The 25,134-nt window shown below is 41.0% G+C and overlaps 1 protein-coding gene across 3 annotated transcripts in view; it reads left to right on the plus strand.

Annotated features, from left to right (window-relative positions):
* SLIT3 (slit guidance ligand 3) overlaps positions 1-25,134 on the plus strand; it is a 713,209-nt gene that overhangs the window by 353,059 nt on the left and 335,016 nt on the right. For all 3 annotated transcript variants that reach the window (XM_077327142.1, XM_077327144.1, XM_077327141.1), the window contains exon 5: positions 11,927-11,998. In XM_077327142.1, coding sequence (XP_077183257.1) covers positions 11,927-11,998 — 72 coding nt within the window. The remainder of the gene's footprint in view (positions 1-11,926; positions 11,999-25,134) is intronic.

Consider the following 25,134-nt stretch of genomic DNA (forward strand, 5'->3'; position numbering starts at 1 on the left):
CCTATTCACAATCACAATTTTAAAAGTGAGAAATATTATGTTTAGACTGCATCATATAAATCATTTGTATTTGAAGAATCTTTCCTGCATCCACTAGTGACTCCATGAACCACAAAAAGGCAGAACAAAGTTTGGCACCAGCACAGTTTTATTCAATGTACTAAGGGCAAAGCCCATTGCATTCAGGAATAAAACAGGTGCTAGATTGGGGGGTGGGGATGGAAGAACTCTGGGGATGGCCTTTCCCTCCCCCCAGGACCTGGAAAGGCTGCAGGCTGAAGGCCCCAGGCAGGGAACTCACTTGTAGGGGCAGCTCTCAGGCAGCAGGGATCTGCAGCTTTCGAGGGAAGTAGAAAGAGGAGGGGGTGATCAGGGGTAGGGTACTGAAGGTGATAGACAGACTGCTGGTACTGAAGGTGATAGGCTGGCCTGACGAAGGCCTGCTCGCACCCCTCCTCCCCAGTCAGCCACATGGCCCAGGGGAAGGAATGCTCGCCCCCTCCCCCCAGTCATCGGCGCGGCCTTCCCTCGAGCCATGCAGCACACCCGTGGCCTCGGCGAGGCAGCGGGTATGCTCCCGTGGACCAACGGGGAAGGGAATCCCCTCCCTTCCTCCCACCCAAGAGCACTTACATATGTCCTGGGGAGTGTCTGGGGCAAACTGCCACCAATGGCGGCAGAGAGCCCCTGGCCAGCTGGGTGGGCGGGGAGTGGGCGTGGCCAGTCCGGGTGAGGGCCCAATCGGGACACGCTTCACACATCCTAATTGGGCCTTCACTTGGACTAGCCACGCCCACTCACTGCCCACTTAGCCCTTAACCAAATATGTATACTTGTATACCCTGAGTGGTTTAAAGATGAGCTACTTTGAAAAGGGGAAGACTTGATTTTTGAAGAGAGCCTCATGTTTTAAACTGCTGTTGTATCGGTACCACCACAGTAATTTAGTCAGCATTGTGATAAGGACTTTAGTTTACTCAGAAGTCCTGTTAGGGTTCTCAACATTATTTTTAGAAATATACATTCATATTGTTTATTGTTTTGCTTATTAAAATTTATAATTACCGTATTTGCCGACCCCCCCAACATTTCCACTCAAAATATAGAGTTTGTTACATTACATTACAGTACTATGGGCCACTATGGGCAGCTATGTCTATCCCAACTGAAGTGCACCCGGCATATAGGACGACCCCCCACTTGGGGGCATGTTTTTCAGAGGGAAAAAGTAGTCTTATGCGCCAGCAAATACTGTAATTTCACCTAAGGGCAGTTGTTGCATTGGTGATGAAACTAGCATTTGTCAAAGTAGTCCAAGATTTGGGTGATGGCTGGCCAGCTCAAAGTATGGTTTCACAAACCAACCATATATAAAAGAAACAAGTGAAGCTCACAAGGATTTCCATGGAACATCTCATTTTCTTTCCCCCACTATTTTCCATTTCCCTGATAGAACTCATAGCATCTCCCCTTTTCCTGCTTCCTTCTCTCCTTCCCATTCACCACCCAACCTACCTTTATCTGTGCTTTATCTTCAGTTTTCCATGCTTCCTTTCACCTGGCAGCCTTTTCTGTCAGCCTTAACCAAACCTAGATGCACACTGGGGAACCCTCCAGGACTTGCTGGGGACACCTCAATTTCCTGTACTCTTTCCCACACCATTTTGCCATGTTCTCCTCCTGGCAATTCATGTATCCTTACTTTCCCCTACTTCCTAATCTTATGCCAACGGCCCAAAATTTTTATCTGCATCCCATTTCTGCATCCCATCTTTACTATATGTATTATTTTTACTTCATTTCCTCCACAATAGGGACTCCAAGCAGCTTATATCATTCTCCTCTCTCCATTTTATCCTTCCAACAAGTCTGTGAGGTAGTTCAGATTGAAAGTGTGATTGATTGAAGATTGGCCAGTAAGCTTCCATAGAGTGAGAACTTGAATTTACATCTCCCAGATCTAAAACTATAACCATTACATCACACTGGCTTTCATAAGATAGTTGGTGTTAAATAGTACTAAGCAGCTAGCCGTTAGTGAGTGATGCAGGTTGCATAATAACAAGTTGCCCTGTGGTTCTTCCTGGGTCTTGCGCCATTGAGTGCTCCTTCAAAGGCCATCATCTGGTAAGGGCCTTGCCCTCTCCCACTCCCTTCTTATGACAAAAATCAAGGCTTGAAGATTGGGAATACTGTTGTAGTTACCCAGCAATGATCACTGAGGGCATTTCTTTCTTAAAGCTACAGTCACTGCTTCTATTATTTCTTAGGGTTTAAAAAATATAGAAATATATTTTGTGTCTGTTCAATGGCTCCAATCTCTTGTTGATTATTGTTTTGCATTATATGGTTCACATGTCACACAAAACCACAGTTTATGTTAACTATAGTTTAGTACTATGGTGTGAGCTACCACAAGCAAACTCTGATTTAGAACTGCCTGTGTGCTTTCATTAATACTATGTTCAGTATACTCATCCATAGGTATAGTGGCTTCCGAAGGCAAAGTAACAACTATGGCTATAGTTTGTCAATTCAGACATCGTCTGAAACACCACAGGTATTAGCATAGTTTGCAAACCCATTTCAAAGCATTGAGCTCATGATTACAGGGCTGGAACCTGCATGAATCATAGAAATACAGCCAAAGAAGAGTTGGTTCTTATATGCTGCTTTTCTCTACCCGAAGGAGTCTCAAAGTGGCTTACATTTGCCTTACCTTTCCTTAACCCACAACACGCACCCTGTGAGATAGGTGAGGCTGAGAGACCCCAGATATTACTGCTTGGTCAGAACAGCTTTATCAGTGCTGTGGCGAGCCCAAGGTCACCCAGCTGGTTGCATGTTGGGGAGTGCAAAATCAAACCTGGCTGTCCAGATTAGAAGTCCGGACACCTAACCACTACACCAAGCTGGCTCTTAGAGTTGGAAGGGATCTCCAGGTTCATCTAGTCCAATGTCCTTCATGATGCAGAAATTCACAACTACCTGCCCACTCACTCACAATTTGACTAAGTTCATATGTACATGAACTTCTGTATTTAACTGCTGTTCATGTATTGCACTGAAAAGGAAGCAGCGGCATATGCTTGCACAGGGGTTCACAACCTTATAAATCTTGGGGAAATTTTTACATTACTTACACAGGGTGGTAGTCTGTGGTGATTTGACTGTCCCCTCATAGGATTCCTCTTTACTTTGTTCTTCACTGAACAGCCCCTTTTTAATTTTTCTTCCTTGTTTTTCTTTGGATGTCCTACCCAGTCATTTGAATGTATCTTGGTAAAAGCTGATCCATCCTAGGGAACTGAGCAGAGAGACTAAAATCCTTCTTATATCCTTGTTTGATAATGGCACATGACAGATTTATAGTAGTTCAAAAATAACACTGTTTTACTTAACTCCAAAGGGAAATGATCAGGTAAGAATCAGGTATGAAATGAACAAGTGACTGGAATGAGGTAACTTTTATAAAAATAAATGCCAGATAATTTGTTACAAACAAGTAACTGTTACTGTTATTCAGACAGGTCTATAAAACCCAAGGAGAGAGATTTCTTGGCAGTTTTTCCTTACATAACCTAGCATAAGCTTCTTGGTCTGACATACACTAAAGCTGGTGAAGGCAGGAGCAAACAAGTTCTAATTTCCCTTCTTAACCACTTAATAGGGATCACCGCCCCACTCTTGGAGCTATTTCCCTCAGGCTTTTTTATCCTTTTTTATCATCTCACTTCCTTAGCTTTCCTTCCCAGTCAACAGTCAGTTAACTGACACTCCTGACACTCTCAGCTGAATAATTCCATTTCAATCCCTTGTCACTCAAGGTTCCAGACCAGGTTTCAGCATTAACCATTTGTTTGTCACAGTTTTAACTACAAAATGAGCTCCATAGGGTGAGAGACAACCACACAGTGGCTGTCAAAGGAAGGAGAGCCAACCCCCACACACAAACACACACAAAAATAACTCGGGGAGTAAGGTCATCTGTAACTCTAACTATAACTCCTCAGGTTTTCTGGCAGAAGCTCTGTTTAACAGTGTGCCTTTTACAAAGAATATATAGTTGAAACATATTTTCTTGCATACCCATATTTTACCTTCAGTCATACCATACAGATCCTTGTGCTGTGGTGACAACTGTTGTTGAAGAACTTTTAAGGAAATCTGTACAGCCAGTTGCTGTTCAGAAGCCCTGCTGGGCAAAAGCCCCCCCCCCCCACTTGGCAAGCACTGGGCAGCATGTCAGAAGGCACCATGGTACCCACAAGTGCTATACTGGGGAACCAAACATGTACCTATATTCACTGCTTATTTGCCATGGGCTGTACACCCACACACCCAGACACACATTCTGATTCTAGTTTGTAAACCAGTTGCAGATCTCGGACTAGACTACCAATTTGCACATCATGCCACCCCAAGATTAAGCTTCCCTAATAATGGCTTAAGAGCCTCTTGTGGCGCAGAGTGGTAAGGCAGCAGTCATGCAGTCTGAAAGCTCTGCCCATGAGGCTGGGAGTTTGATCCCAGCAGCTGGCTCAGGGTTGACTCAGCCTTCCATCCTTCCGAGGTCGGTAAAATGAGTACCCAGCTTGCTGGGGGATAAACGGTAATGACTGGGGAAGGCACTGGCAAACCACCCCATATTGAGACTGCCATAAAAATGCTAGAGGGCGTCACCCCAATGGTCAGACATGACTCTGTGCTTGCACAGGGGATACCTTTACCTTTAATAATGGCTTAACATGGTGTCTGCATTAAACCTATTTCTTGGATGTACCCTAGAAAAACTGCTTCTTGGATATACACTATAATACTTACTTTTTATTTGATTTTCTTTGATTTCATCACCACAGGATTCTAGGATAATGAATTCCTTTAGGATCTGACATAGTGCTTAAGTCTTGCTTTGAAATTCTTCTTACACACTCAGTTTGAGAGGGAAGAAACCAGAATAATAGTCAACATCCACTACAACTGTTGAGAGTTCCAAGTGTGGGTTCATCTGTTTTCATCTTTTGAGAGTTTTCCCGTGGTAAAGTGCTGTTGAATATATGCAGATATATCGGCAATGGCTTTTACGTAAAAAGATTTTACTAAAACGAACCACCCACATTAAGCTGTTGATGGAAATGTCTTTGCATGATTTGCTTTTCAATTTTTTTCAAAACTGACAATGAAACACTTTCTACTTCAGACTTCAAGCATTCACATATGTGCTTATGTTAAATAAAAATAAGCTATAGAATGAGAATAGATCCCTCCCAATTCGTTTATATGGAAAATAGACTTGAAAACATAAAAATGCCAGATGTATTATTTCTTCTTTTCCAAAGGTGATAACACAGTTAATTGGCTCAGGACGACTTTGTCCCTCATGTGGTTCCTTGTAGTGTGCAAATGAAAAATGGAACATATGAACTTTCATATGAGCCTATTAAGCATGTGATCTTCTCTGCCTGCCATCAGTTTCTGCTTTATACTTAAGTTAATTATATGAGCCTGACATTGTCAGTCTGCAATCCAATAACATGTTTGATGGCAACTCAGAAGAATGTAGAGTTAATTTTTGGAAGTGCTATTATGTAAATAAATATTCTTGCAGAGTGCTGAGCCAAGACATTTGCTGATTAATCAGAGTTCTGTCCTTGTCTTCTCCAGAAATAAAACCTTGAAATGTCACAAGATACTTTAATGCTTTTAAATAGTAAGAACACACCCACACTTTTTTTTGGTTTTTTTGCACAGTGGAACACCATTAAGTGGGAGGTCTGACACTAACTACATTGTAAAATCTTTGTGGCATGCAGTAGGGCCAAATATCCCTCAAGGCTTGCTTTCACATACTCAGTAGGTAATTCATTTTTTTCCTGTTTAGTCTTTGTTTCTTCACCATTGTTGCATACACTGCTAAATATACTATTAACTAATTATGTATTTCCTGGTCTTGTTTATTTTCCCCAATTAAAAAAAATGTGGCTAGGAAGAAAGATGATAAATATTATTGATTCCATAAAAGCAGTTGACAGTATATATAGATGATCTTAAGATCCTAATTAAGACGTTTCATTAAGTTTTAATCAGTTCTGTTTAGTATAGTAGAAAACAGGACATTACAACACAAGCTGTCAGAAATAATACCTATGTTCTGTTCTAGGAATTGCCTGGTATGATTACTATCATAACTTTAAGTAGTGACTTTGTCCTAATGCTCAGAAATTAAATCAGTGGACAAAAAAATGGTAGTGTTTGATGAACATGGTAGAGTTGAACATGACTACTGGGGGGGGAATTCTTTTGGTTATCAATATATTCAAAATTACATAAGGCAGATTGTTGAAGTCATACAATTACATTGAAAGAAAGCAACTGGATTTCATACTTTGTTCATCTTTCTAATGTATTCAGATTTTAAACATTTTTTCTTCAGAGTGAGGTCGAGTCTGATCTATTGAATGAAAGTGATTTTTTAAGGGGGTATTAGCTTAATGCTGTGCAAAATATTACAGAGAAAAGGAGAGTGAGTGATTTTGTTGTTAGGCCTGTACGTTATGTGAATTACTTGGCAAGTTGTTGAAAAGATGGAGTAACTATTTGTCCTGGTGGGAATAGTTTGTGGAAAGGTCAAATATATTTATGTATTAGAATTACTGGATTGTAGGTTGGGCCCACTATTATCAGAGTTCTCTGCTCTTTCTTAAGACACTTTAAGCATCAGAAGTTTATCTCCAAATATTTGTTTAAAATATGTTGTCATCCACTGTCAAGTGGACTATTGTTATTTTTTTTTTAATTGTGAAGTAAAGTTGCTTCCAACAGAGCTGTCTCCTGTAGTTTGCTATCTTTGCACCAAATACACACACACCCTGGTTAAGTTTCTTAGTACGCTGCCAGTTCCTGTAGGAAAAACTTATTTGATTTTCATCAAATTGAGCATTAATAATTTTATCTTTAATGTTGTGATCACCATAATTGTGTGCTTTGGCAAATAAGTAAACAAATATAATTTAAATATATATGACTTTTTATAGTGATATAGTATGATAAATTTGGTGGAGGGATTTATTGTTCAGGAGCTCTGAATTAGTATCATGTCAATTATTTTAGAACAACTCTTTCATAATAGTTTCCATGACTAAAAAAAGAACTTCGGTGAAGTTACTAGCCATGTGCACAAAACCAATATATAATTAAATGAATGTTTGGATTGATGTGTCTAGAGAAAATAATTTACATTAACCATAAAACAATATCATATTACTTTTATTACTTTCATATGAAAAAATCAAAATTTTTCAGATTTCACAAAGCTCTTTGTCAGGCATATTTGAAGTTAATGAAGAAAAAGAGGAGTAGAGCAGAACAAAAAGGTCCATTGATTTTAGAAGGCAAATACTATGTCCCACAGGGAAGACTGCAATTTGCACCCAACTCTGCTGGTATATGGAACAGTTGGTTGCTCTCTCTTTGAAAATAAGAAAAACAGTTATTATTCTAATCTGTTGGAGCATTAATTTTGTAACATAAGAGCAGCGAAGGAGACAAGTCAATGTTGATGTGATACTTCTGCTTACTTGTTTATTTCACTGAGTATAGGAATGAACCCTTATCATTTCTACAATAAAACTGCTGCTTTATCCTGGGACTTTACATTTAGCAATCTTATATTTCTGCACAGAATACTTTGTGCTTTATTTTAAAAAAGGAACTTTGGTTGCAAGTATATGACTTAGGATATGTGAATCAAGATCATTTTCAGCACTGTTGTTTTAAGCTCGGCAGTTCAACAAACAGATGTTTGCTCTGGGTGGATATTCCTTCCCTAATAGCATTGACAGAAAATCATTTTTTTCCAGGAAATTGCCAGAGCCTACTTTTTATATTTTGCTGGTAATAATCGACTTAGCTCCTGGTACACCCACAACTTGAAAAGTAGTTGCTTCTCTACCAGACCAAGTGGGTTAAAATATTTGAGCTCTTAGGTCAGAAACGCTATATCGAGTATTTTAAAAATATTCCTTTCCTTTAAAAAGGGAAGAAACACATTGGTTAATAGCCTTGATGCAATTGGTTATGATGTCATCAGAAAGTTGTGGAAAACACACAGAAGTAATGTATATGCGAGCCTTAAAGGGCAATGCAAGGCAATTTATAATTCCATCTCATGATGAAGACTATCGGTGGTCTCTGCTTACCCAACATACCAGTGAAAATTGTGTGATAACATGTTTTTTACAATGTATACAGAGGTAAACAACAGTCCCTTGACTAAAATTCTGATATTCTGATGTTTTTAAGGCATGAAAATTTTGTTCATGATTGGATGTGTGTGCTGTGCATGCACACATCTGTGTACTGGTCCTTGTTTCATTCTATCAAAGTTATAGCTAGGCATATAGATGGCAATTACATACAGACCTCTTTTCAGGTATTTGGAAATCATTTTAGAAACTTATGTGTAGGTTTGCTACCACTGTTGTTATAATTTTGTTTTGTATTTATGTATTTTAAAAGTATTTCTTAGTTACTTAGTTACTTAGTTACTTAGTTATATGACTATAAAAGAGACTATGGGGGAAATTCTTTAACATAGGCAATAGTATTTTGAAAACAAATACTGGTTTGACTTGATTTTTTTTGGGGGGGTACTCCCTTCTTTGGCAATATTTCTTTGGACTGTTAGTGAAATTACTTAAGATTCTTAATTTGTTAAATAAAACTGAAGGCAGTGTTAAGTGCCATTTGTAGTATGTTCTTTCAGGATTTTTTTCAGTAGGCCTTTCAACATTGTCTGAAAAGCAACTTGCTTTAAAATTAGTAAAATGTGATACTGTTTTGGCAATAAAACTGTTGGTTTATCATACTGAGAAGTATTTATGAAATTGATAAGACAATTCTGAAGATTTGTAGAAGTTGTATTGTCAGCCAGCAAATATCCTCAAGAGAAGAGAAAATTAATGCAGTTTACAAGATTTTTTTAAAAAGAGGTTAATTTCCTGCAATTCCATGTTCTTTGATTGCTGTGGAAAAGATAGAATATAGGGATAAAAGAGACAGCAATAATATCTCAGTATGCTATAATACTGAAAATCATGTTTGTTTCTATTTTGGCTCTGTTTGAAGCAATATAGATGGACTATATTTCCAAGGACATATTCTGGTTTTCTAGATGTGTTATATTCAGATATGGATGTTTACCTGATTCAAGTCATTTTCTCTTTATTGCTTTTTTTTGTGGTTGTTAACTTTTGATTTTTCTCTTCATGTAAGCCAATATGTGGTTCTTTTATATTACATCACAATGCTAATTTAGTGTGTCTCCAAAACCTTTCCCTCCCTCTCCTTTCCCTCAGAATAAGAACAAAGGCCCGCCATGAAGCAATATTTAATAGTATCTTAAGATAAAGCAACAAAGTCATGCAGGGGATGATGAGCATCAGATATCTTACTAAATACTTTTTGACAAATAGGAAAAATCAAAATGACCAGGAATGTGTTTGAAAGCATCTATTGCAGAAAACAAAATGGGCATTTGTGTGATGTCTCTGAGAGAACAGTTAACATTACCATGAGGAATTGGTGTAGACTAGATGACTAATATAAATTTAATTAATTTGACAAGGATATTTAAAGTGGGGATTGAATGGACCATCATCTTGATGGAAAACAGAAGAAAGCCCTTGGTGACACAGCTTGACCTCGAATGTCAGTGTAGGCTTTCTGTGTGGTGCGCACAGTCAGAGACACAATGCTTATTATTCAATAAAATCAATTTGATGGACGGCTGCAATGCAGTACAGAACTTATTTAAACAGGGAAAAATTCCATGGGGCGTATTCTAATGGATGCTGCTTGCTTGAAAAATCTGTCTTTAAGGTGGACGAATTGTAAATTTCTCAAAGAGCAAAGATCTCTATCTTGTGGGAAGATCTCTATCTTACTGTTCTAATCAGTGCATTACCAAATGATTTTATAGACAAAATAGTTTCCTATGCCAACTGATCAATAATCTTGAAACAGTTATTGTTGTTATAATTATGATGAATCCGACGGATGCACACTGTCTCTTCGGAACAGTGCTTCTATATGATGCAAAATGTCAGGGTGCTGGATAACTAAAGCACCCCGTCCATAAAGATGATGATGATATTTGTATATCGCCCTCCCTAATTTGGCTCAGGATGGTGTATATCAAGTATAAAAATACATAGACTTTCAAGTTAAGCCGATAAATTATCAATAAATTAAAAAATATTAAAATCATTTAAACTGTGTCTAACAACTGTTGTCCAATCGCAAATTGGCTACATCTCTCCGGGTATTTTCCTTCAGCCATTTCTGATAGGAGCCTTTCTGATAGGGGGACCCAGTAGATATTCTCAGTTCACTGGCCCCAACCAAAGACTTGGCAGAAGAGCTCCATTTTGCAGGCCCTGCGGAACTTTGACAGCTCTGACAGGGCCCGGATCGCCTCTTTATGTATCTATCTGTTGTAGCAAAATTATGCAAAAATAACACCATAAAAACTGTATTATTTTACCATATTTGAATTATTATTTTAATAAACTACATTTTTTGAAAATATTCATCAACAATTATTAGAGGAATTGGTAGCATTTTATGGTTACTTTTTTAGATGGAGAGCCACACTTTGTGGCTTGATTTCCTTTGAACAAGATTGCCAGGTGCCCAGCATCCAAACCCTGAAGCTTGTGTTGCAGGACCTGTTGAAATTATATGACACGAGCTAGTTGTGTCATGTGGCATGACTCATTGAAGGTACATTGAATAGTAGTGTTGACTGAAGTTTTAGTCAAACAGGTTTGATAACTTGGTGTCCCCAACATTCCAATTAAAGAAAACATCAACAGTAAGATACCAAAAGATCTTTTTATTTGTCAGCTGAGGAATAGGCTCCCTGCAGGAAAAGCAGTTGCCTGGAAGGAGGGCTTGATATAGCCAGCAAAGAATGACATGACACCATATTTTTGGAGTGAATACAGTCCACATCTTTTATTACAGCTCCAGCAGGAAAGCTGGCCTGGCATGAAGATGAATCCAGCTAAACATGGTCAGCCGACCAGGAATTAACCATGGTCCCAGATTAACCATGGTCAGGCCGCTGGCAAGGGAGCCTCCGACAACCACGCGGAGCACCTCCCGACGCGTCAGGCCGCCGGCAAGGGAGCAACTGCGAGCCGCGCTCTGCGCGGCTCACAGTTGCTCCCTTGTCGGCAGGGCGGGAATCGGCTGGGCCAATCAGCAGGCGCTTTGCGCCTGCCGATTGGCCCGGCCTATGGTCTGTCCGGAGGAAGGGGCCAATCGGCACCCTTCCCCATCACGGACAGAGCCCGCCCTAACTCCTCCCACTAAGCCCTTACGGCTTTATTTTGTCCGCGGCGCCCACAGCGCCGTGGGCTGAGTTAAAATAAATAAATTTTAAATTAATTTATCTATAAATAAAATAAAATTGTCTAGAAAAATTCTAGCTTTTTTGCAATATGCTTGGAATGATGATTTTTTTAAAATCAGCTTGCTAGAAAGGAAAAGTAGTGAGGCCAGCACACCTCCTTATATGTGTTTCTACAACAATGCCTCTATAGAAAATGCCCGATGCTTAGTGGATGTTAGTTTTGATTGCACAAAAGATGGCACTTAAAGCTTAAATGTATGTTTAATTGCTAAATTAATGCTATACTTAATAATTATATTCCTCACTTGTAGTAGCCCTTAAGAGCCAGACACATTTTCTACAATGAAAGGAACTGTTAAAATCTGCCTGTTAAAATAACTAACCTCTTATAATATAAACGCATATTTCTGTCAAATCTAAATTATCTGCAGGTGCTAACATTTCTGTATGCCAATACATGTTTTTTATTCCATTTATTCTTAACAAGTTTGTATTTTCTCTGTTTTTTAGGGATTTAAGTGAAAATCAGATTCAAGGCATCCCAAGGAAGGCTTTTCGTGGAATTACTGATGTGAAAAATTTGTAAGTGGCATTAGATCTTGGTGTAAAATTGAATTTCTTATGTGCTACTATTTGAGAGCCACAGAAGTCGTTTGCAAGCCTAGAAATTGAAGGTCAGTTTGAATTATACTCACACACTGTTTCCAATCCAAGCACATTCCGTGCTTCCATTGTTCTTCATAGACATTTTGAGGGTAGTGAATCCCATCATTAGACAGAGTAAGGTGGACTGCATCATACAGTCGATCATTCATAAATGAAAAATAAATTATTATATAGTTTTAGTGTATTTGTACCATAGCAGAGGATATCATTTGGATCTTCTTGAAGTGGAAAGTCACATGACGATGTTCATGAGGTACATTCCAGGTACACATGGGTTACAAATTCTCTTCCAAGAATTATAAATTGCCTCTTCTGCTCAAGTAGTAGAAATAATAAGTATTTCCATAACACTGTCATAAGATTTAAAAACAATTCACAATCTTCATCTCCTTATAGCATCCATGTATACTAGGATGTTATCCTGACCATATTGTAGCTAAAAGGTATATAACTGTACAATTCCCACCCACCCACCAACCCTGAAAAGTCAGACAATTAACAAACCCAGTAATCCTTAGAGCATCCATGTACACTAAAATGTTATCCTGACCATATAACAGCTGAAACGTATACAGCTGAAACGTTCACAATATTTGTTTTATATTTAAGGTTTTGCCACATTCACATTGTTATTTCTTTTGTAAGTGCAGTCTCTTAAAAGGAGTATCTTCAACAGTTTATTGAATAGCATTATGTATATGAATATGATATTAATCTCCAGTTATTTGGATTAATTCTGTTTCTTTCACAAGGCTTCATAAGAATAGGAATAAAACTTTAGTCACATTAAATTCTCTATTTAACATGCTAATGAACAAACTGTAATTTAGATAACAGTGGAAATTTTTAACTTTTCCATAATTTTCAAACCGAGGGGAAAAAGTTTAGGCAACTGTTAAAATAACAGCCAGTGTTCCTTTGGTATTTAAAAGGTATTTCTATATTTTAATTTTTATTTATTTATATATTTATTTATTAACATTTATATACAGCCCTCCCCAAAGGCTCAGGGCGGTTTACATAGAACTGAGAACTATACAAAGAACCATATATATAATAACTGTAATATTAATAATACTAACTGAAAAGGGTAACAGAACAACATTAAACAGTAATAATACGATAGGTCTAGCAGCAGAATGCCTTGATGGATTTCTGGGGGTGGGGAGTGGGAGGGGGCAGGGGACCTGTAGATGTTGTTGGTTGTGCCTGGTCTCAACCAAATGCCTGGTGGAAGAGCTCCCTTTTGCAGGCCCTGCAGAACTGTTTTAGCTCCATTAGGGTTCTGATCTCCTCTGGGAGCTCATTCCACCAGGTGGGGGCCAGGACAGAGAATGCTCTGGCTTCTGGTTGAGGCCAGGCTGGCTTCTTTAGGGCCAGGGATCATTAGCCGATTGTTGGCGGTGGAGCGTAGTTCTCTTTGAGGGGCATAGGCAGGGAGGTGGTTCCTCAGGTACACTGGGCCCTGACCACAAATGGCCTTGAAGGTAATTACCAGAACCTTTAGCCAGATCCGGAATTCAACTGGCAACCATTGAAGCTGGTGGAGAATGGGCCGGATGTGAGCCCTCCATGGTGTTGCTTTGAGGACTCTGGCCACTGTGTTCTGGACCAATTGTAGTTTCTGGGACAAAGTCAAAGCCAGGCCTGCATAGAGCAAGTTATAGAAGTCCAGTTTAGAGGTGACTGTTGCATGGATCACTGTGGCTAGATGTTCCGGGGCTAGGTAGGCCGCTAGTAGCTTGACTTGGCAAAGATGGTGAAATGCCAGCCACGCTATCTTTGCAACCTAGTCTCAAAATCTTTTTTGTGCATTTTTGAAGAAGATAGATAAAATGATATTTTGGAAGACACTAACAATATACCGTTGTAAACCCTATGAAGTAAAAATTGAAGGTAGATATAGAGGCCAAATGTTCCTACACAAAGGACAATAATATCTGATCCATTGTTTCAATGGGTAACTGTTGTGGGGAGAAGAAGGGTTTAGAAGATTTAGAAGGCTCTGTAATATAGTATCCTGAGAGGCCAAGCAGCCTTTTCTTGTTCACCTTGGAAGAGTTAGAAGACTGAATTGTTGAAAGCCTTCTCAGCTGGAATCAACTGATTGATGTGGCCGTTCCAGGCTGTGTGGCTGTGGTCTGGCAATGTTATTCCCTGACATTTTGCCAGTTACTGTGGCTGGCATCTTCAGAGGGAGGACATGGTAAAATGGAAATCTCTCTGTGCCAAAGCTACTATATTAGACTATTCAGGAAAGCTATTGAAATTCACAAACACAGATATAGTTTCAACAAAAATAAGAGTGAAAATCAATAAAACCTGACTACCAGCCCTAAAGAACACCAGGATAAAAAATCTTGAGACTTTGAAAACACCTCACAATGGTTCATTAGATAAGACACAAGACCTTGGCTCATCAACTTTCTAATGAACTCTACCCAAACACAGGAAAAACAATTCCTAATAGACTTGCTAATGAATTCCCTCCAGATGCACGAAAAGTGCTTCGTAATTCCTGTCCATCCTCTGTGAAACTCCCAGATAAGACAGAAATGTACTTTGTCATCGTGCCTACCCCCTCCCCCATCCCGTAGTAAATAAAATGCCCAGCAACTGTTCACATACTTCATACTTTGTAGGGAGGGATTTCCATCTTGCTGTGTCCCACCTCTGAAGATGCCAACCACAGTTACTGGTGAAATTACGGAGACTTAACACAGCCACCCAGTCTAGAAAACCCATAATTATCAGTTAGAAACGTTTCCTGTTTCTTTGAAAGAGGCTGAATCCCAGCAGAAGATTTGGTTATATGACTTCTTGTTTTACAGTTGTTCAAGTGGGTAGTCAGATTTTTTTTACTGCTGCTTTTTGTGTTGATATCATACTGGGTTTTATTGATGATGTTGCTTTGTTTCTTTACGTTGTTCCATCACACATGTTTAAGTGGGTTTATGCATTGTAAACTACCATGAGTGTTTCATAAAAGGGGAAAATAGCAGTACAATACAGACATAATAAAAATAACCTGATAGGTTAAGTTGTTGTGATTTCTTATTCAAAGGGGTTGGGAGGGGAAACCCTCTGTAATCATCGTAGCTTCCAAAGGAATTCAGTAGCTAGACCATACTGTTAACATTATGCTACCAACTTCTTATAAAATTGCTTATAAGGAAAAATTACTTCCAGAGTAAGTTAATGTAATGGATAAATTAATCTCAGCTGTCACCATCTGTTCTTTACCTTATTATAAATGCAAAATGCACCTATTTCACAATTACATCATTAAAAACTTATGATTGATGGAAATACATGCGGTTGGGACAAGATGAGTTTTCCTTTACTGCACAAAGCAATTTTCAGAATGTGGTTTTACTGCAACGTGTTCGTTTTCCTTTAAAAGTGTTACAATTTGTGTATGCTTTTCAGAATCCTAAAATGGATTACAAATATGTAAGTTATATTCCTATGGACTTTTTTCCTAAGGACACTTCCTGGGACATCATTTTAAATTAGTACACCTGATGAATGCAAGCTTTTTAGAGACTGTCCTGATCCTAACTTTGATTGCTATACATTCTGGCATACTAGCAGGGTCAACCTGGGTGCTACAATTCATGACTTGTACGGCAGTGGTCCCCAACCTGCAGGCCGCGGCCCGGTGCCGGGCTGCGAAGGCCATGGCGCCGGGCCGCGGTTCCCTCTCCCCGCCCCCCCCCCACAGTAAAAAACTTCCCGGGCCGCAAGCTTGCGGCCCGGGAAGCTTCTTACTGCGGGAGGGGGGGAGAGGGAATCAGGGCCGTGCCCGCGCATGCACGGCCGGGCTGCGCATGTGCACACACACCATGTGCAGCCGAAATCGCGCATGCACGGCACTTTCGCACATGCGCTGCACTTTCGCGCATGAGCGGTTTCGGCCGCGCATGGCACACGTGTGCATGCGCAGCCCGGCCGCACATGCGTGATGCGCGGTGTGGGGCAGTTGCCCTGCCGGTCCCCAGCCTAAAAAAGGTTGGGGACCACTGTTGTACGGCACTAATTTTCTCCTACCACTTGCTTAACAATACTGTTGTTAGGGGGGCTGCCATCTACAAAGTAGCAGAAGCCTCTCTTAATCTTTGACTCTGCTTGTTGCACTTTCCTAGGGTAAAGTGGCCAGATTTTAACATTGGTAAAACGGGACACCATTGACCGGGGGGGGGGGTTCTTGATTAGAATGCAAAAAGGATTGTAATATATATATATTTAATTTCAACATAAGTACAATTTGCCAGGTACCCCCAGATGTCCCTCCAATAGTGGGACAATCTGGTCACCTTATCCTAGGGTAATATGGGAAGGTGAGTTGATATCTCAGCAAATGCTATGTCAGTCTTGTATCTCAACTGTGAAAATATTCATCCTCCAACATATATGCTAGAGTGCAACTGAGCAGAGTTTCCTCAGAACTAAATATTATTTTCTCCATCAACTGAATGCTCAAAATATCCATATCAGAACAAGGTTACAAAGCTATAGTTGCCTCCATGCAAGAAGAGTGACAAAGGTAGATGAACATTAAGGCAAGTACAAAATCAGATATAGACAGGGCGGGCAAACAAAAACAAGGCAGAAATGTAGTCCATAGGATTACCAAACCTAGGCTCCCAACCTAGGTTGGGAAATTATGTTAGATTTAGGGATGGATCCTAGAGAGGGCAGGGTTTGGGGAACAGAGGGACCTTTGTGGGGTATACAGCCACCATTGAAAGGAGCTATTTTCTCCAGGAACCTTTATAGTCTGGAAATCAGTTGTAGTTCTGGGAGATTATCTAATCTCAGATTGGCAATCCAAGCAGGAAGGGATAGTCATTAAATTATCAAATGCTGGAATAGGAGATGTATAAATAGAATATTTATACCATGGATGAACTGTGGCAGGAAATTCAATCAACTAGTGTTGAAACAGCATTTAAACACATACCTCATAAGAAGCCAGAAAAAAAGATCAGAATGGCTATCAGAGAAAACTGTAACAATAGCTTAATGTAGAAAAGCAGCAGAAGTTGCAGGCAAAAGGGAGGAAGCAAGAAAATTAAATGCTGATTTTCAAAGAGCAGCAAGATTAGACATTGAAGCTTACTGGAACCAGAAATGCAAACACTTAGAAGAAGATTCCAAAAAGGGGCATACGAGAAATGCTTTCACACAAGAGATTCCAAATGCTATTTGCTGCTCACAAAAGCATTATCAAAGATAAACAAGGGAAGGAACTGACTGACCAACAGAGAATCAATAACAGGTGGTGGGAATACAAAGAAGAACTGTACACATGTGAATGGAAGTTCGCACTTTCAAAATGAAAAAGAAACAGAAGTTGAACTGGCCATTCTTGAGGAGGAAGCTGAATGAGCCTTGAGTCAATTGCCAAACAAACAGGCCCCAGGCACTGACATCATACCCATGGAACTGCTGACATGTGTACCAATCAAAACCATGACAGCTTTATGCCAGAAAATCTGGGAAACTAATAACTGGCCAAAGGAGTGGAAATGATTGGTGTTCATCCCACTACCAAAAAAGGGGGACTCAATAAATTGTCCCAATTACCATGCAATAGCCCACATTTCTCATACTGGTAAGATCCTGCTCAAAATCATACAACAACGCATAGCAACAACCATTGAGGGAAAATTCCCAGATGTTCAAAGCTGGCTTTCTACAGCAGTGTGGCACTTGTGATCACATAGCAAACCTGTGCTGGATTTTGGAAAAGTCACATGAACATCAGAAGAATGTCTACATCTCCTTTATTGACTATAAGAAAGTTTTTGATGTTGTGTGGATCACAACAAATTGTGGGAAGTCATGCAGAATTTGGGGGTGCCAGTGCATTAGATTAAACTGATGAAGTTGCTCTACACAAACCAAGAAGCCATTGTATGTTTACCATTTTCTGACACTGAGTGGTTCAAAATAGAGAAAGGAGTGCACCAAAGTTGTATTCTTTTCCCCTTCCTGTTTAATTTGTATGCTGAGATAATTATGAGAGATGTTGAACTCAAAGAATCAAACATTAGAATTAGGACTGAGGGAAGGAATATAAATAATCTTTGGTACGCTGATGACATCATCCTCCTGTCAGAAACTAAGGAAGGCCTAGAACAGCTGATTACAAAAATCAATGAAGTAAGTAAGAAATTTGGCCTTTTCATAAACACCAAAAGACAAAAATAATGACCACTGCAAAAAACAGATATATCAAAATAACAATTGATGGTGAAGAGATCAAATGTGTTCAAGAATTCATTTCTCCGGATCACAAACTGATACGATTGGTGATTGTGACGTGGAAACAAAACGTCAAATTGCTCTGGGTCGCTCAGCGATTGTTCTGGGTTGCTCAAATTGCTCTGGGTCACTCATATGGAAAAGCAAGCCTGACTACCAAATGTAGCATCATTGTTGTTGTTATGTGCGAAGTCGTGTCCGACCCATCGCGACCCCATGGACAATGATCCTCCAGGCCTTCCTGTCCTCTACCATTCCCCGGAGTCCATTTAAGTTTGCACCTACTGCTTCAGTGACTCCATCCATCCACCTCATTCTCTGTCGTCCCCTTCTTCTTTTGCCCTCGATCGCTCCCAGCATTAGGCTCTTCTCCAGGGAGTCCTTCCTTCTCATGAGGTGGCCAAAGTATTTGAGTTTCATCTTCAGGATCTGGCCTTCTAAAGAGCAGTCAGGGCTGATCTCCTCTAGGACTGACCGGTTTGTTCGCCTTGCAGTCCAAGGGACTCGCAAGAGTCTTCTCCAGCACCAGAGTTCAAAAGCCTCAATTCTTTGATGCTCGGCCTTCCTTATGGTCCAACTTTTGCAGCCATACATTGCAACTGGGAAGACAATAGCCTTGACTAAACGCACTTTTGTTGGCAGGGTGATGTCTCTGCTTTTTAGGATGCTGTCTAGATTTGCCATAGCTTTCCTCCCCAGGAGCAAGCGTCTTTTAATTTCTTTGCTGCAGTCCCCATCTGCAGTGATCTTGGAGCCCAGGAAAATAAAATCTGTCACTATCTCCATTTCTTCCCCATCTATTTGCCAGGAATTGAGAGGGCCGGATGCCATGATCTTTGTTTTCTTGATGTTGAGTTTCAAGCCACCTTTTGCACTCTCCTCCTTAACCCGCATCAACAGGCTCTTTAGTTCCTCTTCACTTTCTGCCATTAGAGTGGTATCATCTGCATATCTGAGGTTGTTGATATTTCTCCCTGCAATCTTGATCCCAATTTGTGACTCCTCTAATCCCGCATTTCTCATGATGTGCTCTGCATACAAGTTAAATAGGCAAGGCGACAGTATACAGCCTTGCCGAACTCCTTACTCAATTTTGAACCAGTCAGTGATTCCATGTTCAGTTCTCACTGTTGCTTCTTGACCTGCATATAAGTTTCTCAAGAGACAAATAAGATGCTCTGGTATTCCCATCTCTTTAAGAACTTGCCACAATTTGTTGTGCTCCACACAAGCAAAGGCTTTAGCATAGTCAATGAAGCAGAAGTAGACGTTCTTCTGGTACTCCCTAGCTTTCTCCATGATCCAGCGTATGTTGGCAATTTGATCTCTAGTTCCTCTGCCTCTTCGAAATCTTGCCTGTACTTCTGGAAGTTCTCGGTCCACATATTGCTGGAGCCTAGCTTGTAGGATTTTGAGCATAACTTTGCTAGCATGAGAAATTAGTGCAATGGTGCGGTAGTTTGAACATTCTTTGGCATTGCCCTTCTTTGGGATTGGAATGTAAACTGACCTTTTCCAATCCTGTGGCCATTGTTGAGTTTTCCAAATTTGCTGGCATATTGAGTGTAGCATTTTTACTGCATCGTCCTTTAAGATTTTGAATAGTTCAACTGGAATGCTGTCACCACCACTAGCTTTATTGTTGCTCAGACTTCCTAAGGCCCATTTGACTTCACATTCCAGGATGTCTGGCTCCAGGTCAGTAACTACCCCATTGTGGTCATCAGGGATGTTAAGCTCGCTCTTGTATAGTTCTTCCGTTATAATTTTGCCACCTTTGTTTAATCTCTTCTGCTTCTGTGAGGTCCCTACCCTTTTGGTCCCTTATCATACCCATCTTTGCATGAAACATTCTCTTCATATCTCCAATTTTCTTGAAAAGATCTCTGGTCCTCCCCATTCTATTGTTCTATCATTAGCTATTTGTAAAGCTTCCTCAGACAGCCATTTTGATTTCTTGCATTTCTTTTTCTTTGGGATGGTTTTAGTTGCTACCTCTTGTACAATGTTGCGAACCTCCATCCATAGTTCTTCAGGCACTCTGTCTATCAGATCTAATTCCTTAAATCTATTTGTCACCTCCACTGTGTATTCGTCGGGGATATGATTGAGTTCATACCTGATTGGCCTAGTGCTTTTCCCTACTTTCTTCAATTTAAGCCTAAATTTTGCAACAAGAAGCTCATGATCTGAACCACAATCAGCTCCTGGTCTTGTTTTTATTGACTGGATAGAACTTTTCCATCTTTGGCTGCAGAGCACATAGTCAATCTGATTTCTGTGTTGACCGTCTGGTGATGTCCATGTGTAGAGTCGTCTCTTGGGTTGCTGGAAAAGAGTGTTTGCTATGACCATTGTATTCTCTTGACAAAATTCTACCAGCCTGTGCCCTGCTTCATTTTGTACTCCAAGGCCAAACTTGCCTGTTACCCCAGTTATCTTTTGGCTTCCTACTTTAGCATTCCAATCCCCCATGATGATAAGCACATCATTTTTTGGCGTTGCTTCTAGAAGGTGTTGTAGGGCTTCATAGTACTGATCAACTTCATCCTCTTCAGCAGCAGTGGTTGGGGCATAGACCTGGATCACTGTGATGTTGAATGGTTTGCCTTGGATTCGAACTGAGATCATTCTATCATTTTGGGGATTGTATCCCAAGACTGCTTTTCCTACTCTCTTATTGATTATGAAGGCTACTCCATTTCTTCTGCAAGATTCTTGTCCACAGCAGTATACCTGATGGTCATCTGAATTAAATTCACCCATTCCTGTCCATTTTAGTTCACTGATTCCTAAAATGTCAATGTTTAGTCTTGTCATTTCTTGCTTGACCACGTCCAGCTTGCCTTGATTCATGGATCTGACGTTCCAGGTTCCTATGGAATAAAAATCTTTACAGCATCGGACTGTCTTTTCGCCACCAGTTACTTCCACAACTGAGCGTCCTTTCGGCTTTGGCCCAGCCACTTCATTCATTCTGGCGCTACTCGTACTAGCCGTCTGCTCATCCCCAGTAGCATATTGGACACCTTCCGACCTGAGGGGCTCATCTTCCGGCGTCATATCGTTTTGCCTTTTGGAACTGTCCATAGAGTTTTCATGGCAAAGATACTGGAGTGGTTTGCCATTTCCTTCTCCAGTGGATCACCTTTTGTCAAAGCTCTCAGCTATGACCTGTCCGTCTTGGGTGGCCCTGCACGGTATAGCTCATAGCTTCACTGAACTACGCAAGCCCCCTTGCCACAACAAGGCAGCGATCCTTGAAGGGGGGTAGCATCATTATATCTATCTTATTCCCAATAGCCATTTATGGCTGTGGAAGTTGGGTGATGAAAAAATCAGATAAGCAAAGAATCGATTTATTTGGTGTTGGAGAAGGCTTCCACGGGTTCCATGGACAGCAAAAATCACAAACAAGGAAATACCATACTACATGAAGTCTGATATATCATTGGTAGGCAAAATCACGAAACTCCAGCTCCCTTACTTTGGCCATATCATGTGATCCAACTCAATGGAGAAGCAATTATTCTAGGATGGTCAGTGGAAAAAGGAAACCAGGCCAATAAAGAATACAGTGCTTGGACACTGTCAGGGTGGACACTAGCCAGAGCACTGCATGGCTGAGGGAGGCGTTGCAAGATCAAGGAACGTGGCGGTGGCTGTGCCAAGAGTTGGACACAACTGAATTGCTGACAACAACAAACATATTTAACCAGTTAGTGCTCATGGAAAGAGTTAGGAGGACACTGTAAGGCCATATCAGGGCCAAGAAGAATTGTGTTTTGCCGCACTTCTGTGGGTGAGAGGAAAGCTCTGACCTTTGAAATAAATTATTCATATCCAGGCACTGCTATATGGACCTAAGAGAGATATGCATCCTGTGCAGGTAGCCTTGTGATGAAGAACTGAAATAAGTGATACTGTGATCAAAGTCTTTTCCCTGCAAGTAAAACTCTCTTTGAGGCCCACCACACAGGATTGTTGTGCAGGTGAAACTGAATGCTGTTGCAGAGGTTCTTTTCCCTCCTGTTTTATATGCACAACAACCCTGTGCAGTAGGCCTCAAGTGTTTCAACTCATTTGTCACCATGCCACTACAACCTCCCACACAACACACACATTCAATCCCATGCCCTTACAGACTGGACAACTCCTCCCCTTCCTTTTCCCACCGCCAAGCTCTAGCCCTCATTGTATTCCTGCCCCTAGTTAGAATGTAAGATAGTAGTGCCTTCTGCAAATAATTTGCTGTTGGAATTTATGACATGCAACTGGGCAGAGTCAATAAAATCTATAGAAATAGGTTTAAAAGAGTGCATTGGAATGTTCAGTAGAGGAAATATTTGCATTCCTTTTCTGTCTCTGGCTGTAGACTTTGCTAGTCTGGAGGGATCTTTCAACAACAAATCACTTAAAAGCCAAACTTCTGACCCTTGAAAGATGAATTTCCACTACTGCAGTATTGGCCTTCGTCCTTTTCCCAGCACTCTCGTCCCAGGAAAATGTCAGTTGGGTAAGAGATGAAATAGGTCTTCCCTTTACTTGAAAAATATTAGAAAAAAGTTAGAAACACTTTGTTCCAAGCTTTAGTCTTAAGCTTATGCTTGAAAAGAATGAATTTTAATTCTTAGACAGGACGTTTCAAATAATTTAATCATTAGGAAATATAATGTTCCAAACTGCAGCAAGACTCTCAGTTTAGAACTATTTGAAATTTAACTCCAGGAATGAAACATGCAGGTCCCATCAGCCACAATTAATTATTCTATTCTGTAGAGGAAAAGAAACACCTGTTGATTTGGCTCTGCCACTCCGTTCTCCAAAGGTAGATTTCAAATGTCAGAAAAGCAGATGTGACAAGAGCTTCAACAAGTGCTCCCCAAGGTAACCCCATGACCTCTTAGCAAGCACCCCACCCCCACCAAACAAGCATGGTAAGCACATCCACAACTCCCCCCCCCCAAGCTGAAACATGTACACTCAGCAACCACAGTGTATTCTGCAGAAAAATGGAAACACACTTTGAGCCAGCTAGACCCCTTCAGAAAGACATCCAAGAGTTCTGTCTTCACAGGCATTTTTTGCTATCAGAATTCAGCTGCAAACTTATCAAATGGCATGAGAGATGAAGCCAATTCTGAGACCAAGTTTTAGCTTCAGATCCCAGTATAACTTATTTCAGTTCTTCATCACAAGGCTACTTGCACAGGATGCCATATCCCTCGTAGGTATACCACCCTCCTGTGCAGACTCAGGGCAGTGTACATTAGTTGTAATATAATCATACAAATAATTAACATTGAAATATTTAAAAGCTTTAAAAAATGCATCTTCCATTTTGTTCATCCTTGTCATCAGTTCAGTCCTTATTGTTACTACCATAGAAACATAAATGATGTTTTCAGTGGAGCTCTTCTATTGGGGGACGTGGTTTGATGTTGTTATATCACTGGCGCCAACCAAAAGCCTGGTGGAAGAGCTCCATTTTTCAGGCCCTGTGAAACTGTGCCAGTTCCAACAGGGACAAGATATCCTTCTGGAGTATGTTCCTCCAGGTAGGGGCCAGGAATGAGAATGTCCTGGCCATGGTTGAGGCCAGACATACTTCCCTGGGGCCAGGGCCCACTCGTCTGTTGGTAATGGCTAAGCGTAATGCTCTATGGGGGACATAGTCAGAGAGGTGGTCCCTTAGGTACCTTCAGGTAGATGTTTGCTGAGGTGGACGTTGTTCCAAGAGGTAGGTGTGTTTCATGAGGTAGATGTTAGGTGACAACCCCCCCCCCCCCCCAGTTCACAAAGCCATCCTCACACTCAAGAGCTGGCACAACCCGTGCATCATGCTCAACCACCCAGAGAAGAGGAGGAATGAAGGGATATGTGGGGGAGACAACAGGGGGTCTGGATAGCTCCTGGCATTAGTGGCCCAGCAGGGAGAGGTTGACACTGACGGTGAAGAAGGCTATTTCTGCTTTTCCCTGCTGAGGGGCAGTCAGCCCCTTCTTCCTCTCTCTAGCCACCACTATTTCCTCCATTGGCAACATACTGCAATGCACCCTTTGCAGGTACCCATGGAAATGGGAGCAGGAAATGTGTTGGGGGGTTGTGTCCCTGGAGACATGTGCATAATACACATGGCACACTGCCACACAATGGTTACTGGGAAGGTGCAAAAGTGTTTCCAAAGTGTGTGCTGGAAATGGGGCCTCAGGATTGGATGCTTTCTGAGGCTGGGTGGGCAAGGCCACACAGAGGTGTTCTTTAGGCAGGAACAGCAACAGGAAGTTGCTCCCCCCCATATAACTGCAGTCCGAGTCCTCCTCTCCAAAGAGTGTTAGCAACTGCTGGTGTCTCGGCAGTGCTGTAACTGTGTTGCCTCTGTGGACAGATCAGGAAAAGGAGACTCCTAGACGCTTAGTGATTTCCTGCTATAGCCTGGTTGCAGTGGCTAGCTGGATGTTTGGTGCCTGTTGGCAAGGACCTGTGGTATGGGGAAGGTTCTGGGCTTCTCCCCACCCCATGACAAGTAGCTTTTACACCTACTTTTACTCTCATGACATAGAGGTATTCACAATCAGGAGGGTATGGGTCCTCAGCTGATATACCAATTAGCTATCCTCCTCTGCTTGGCATGAGCAGAGAGACAGAGTGACTCAGCGCCCTGATTCTAGTAATACCTGGCCCCCAGCAGAGGAGAGGAGTTCACAGTCAGGAGGCCATGAGCCAAGGCACCAAGCAGCTAAGACCCTTTGCTCAGCAGGAGCAGAGAGATGGGGACTCTG

Source organism: Paroedura picta, chromosome 3 (genome assembly GCF_049243985.1).
Source record: "Paroedura picta isolate Pp20150507F chromosome 3, Ppicta_v3.0, whole genome shotgun sequence".
NCBI lineage: Eukaryota > Metazoa > Chordata > Lepidosauria > Squamata > Gekkonidae > Paroedura > Paroedura picta.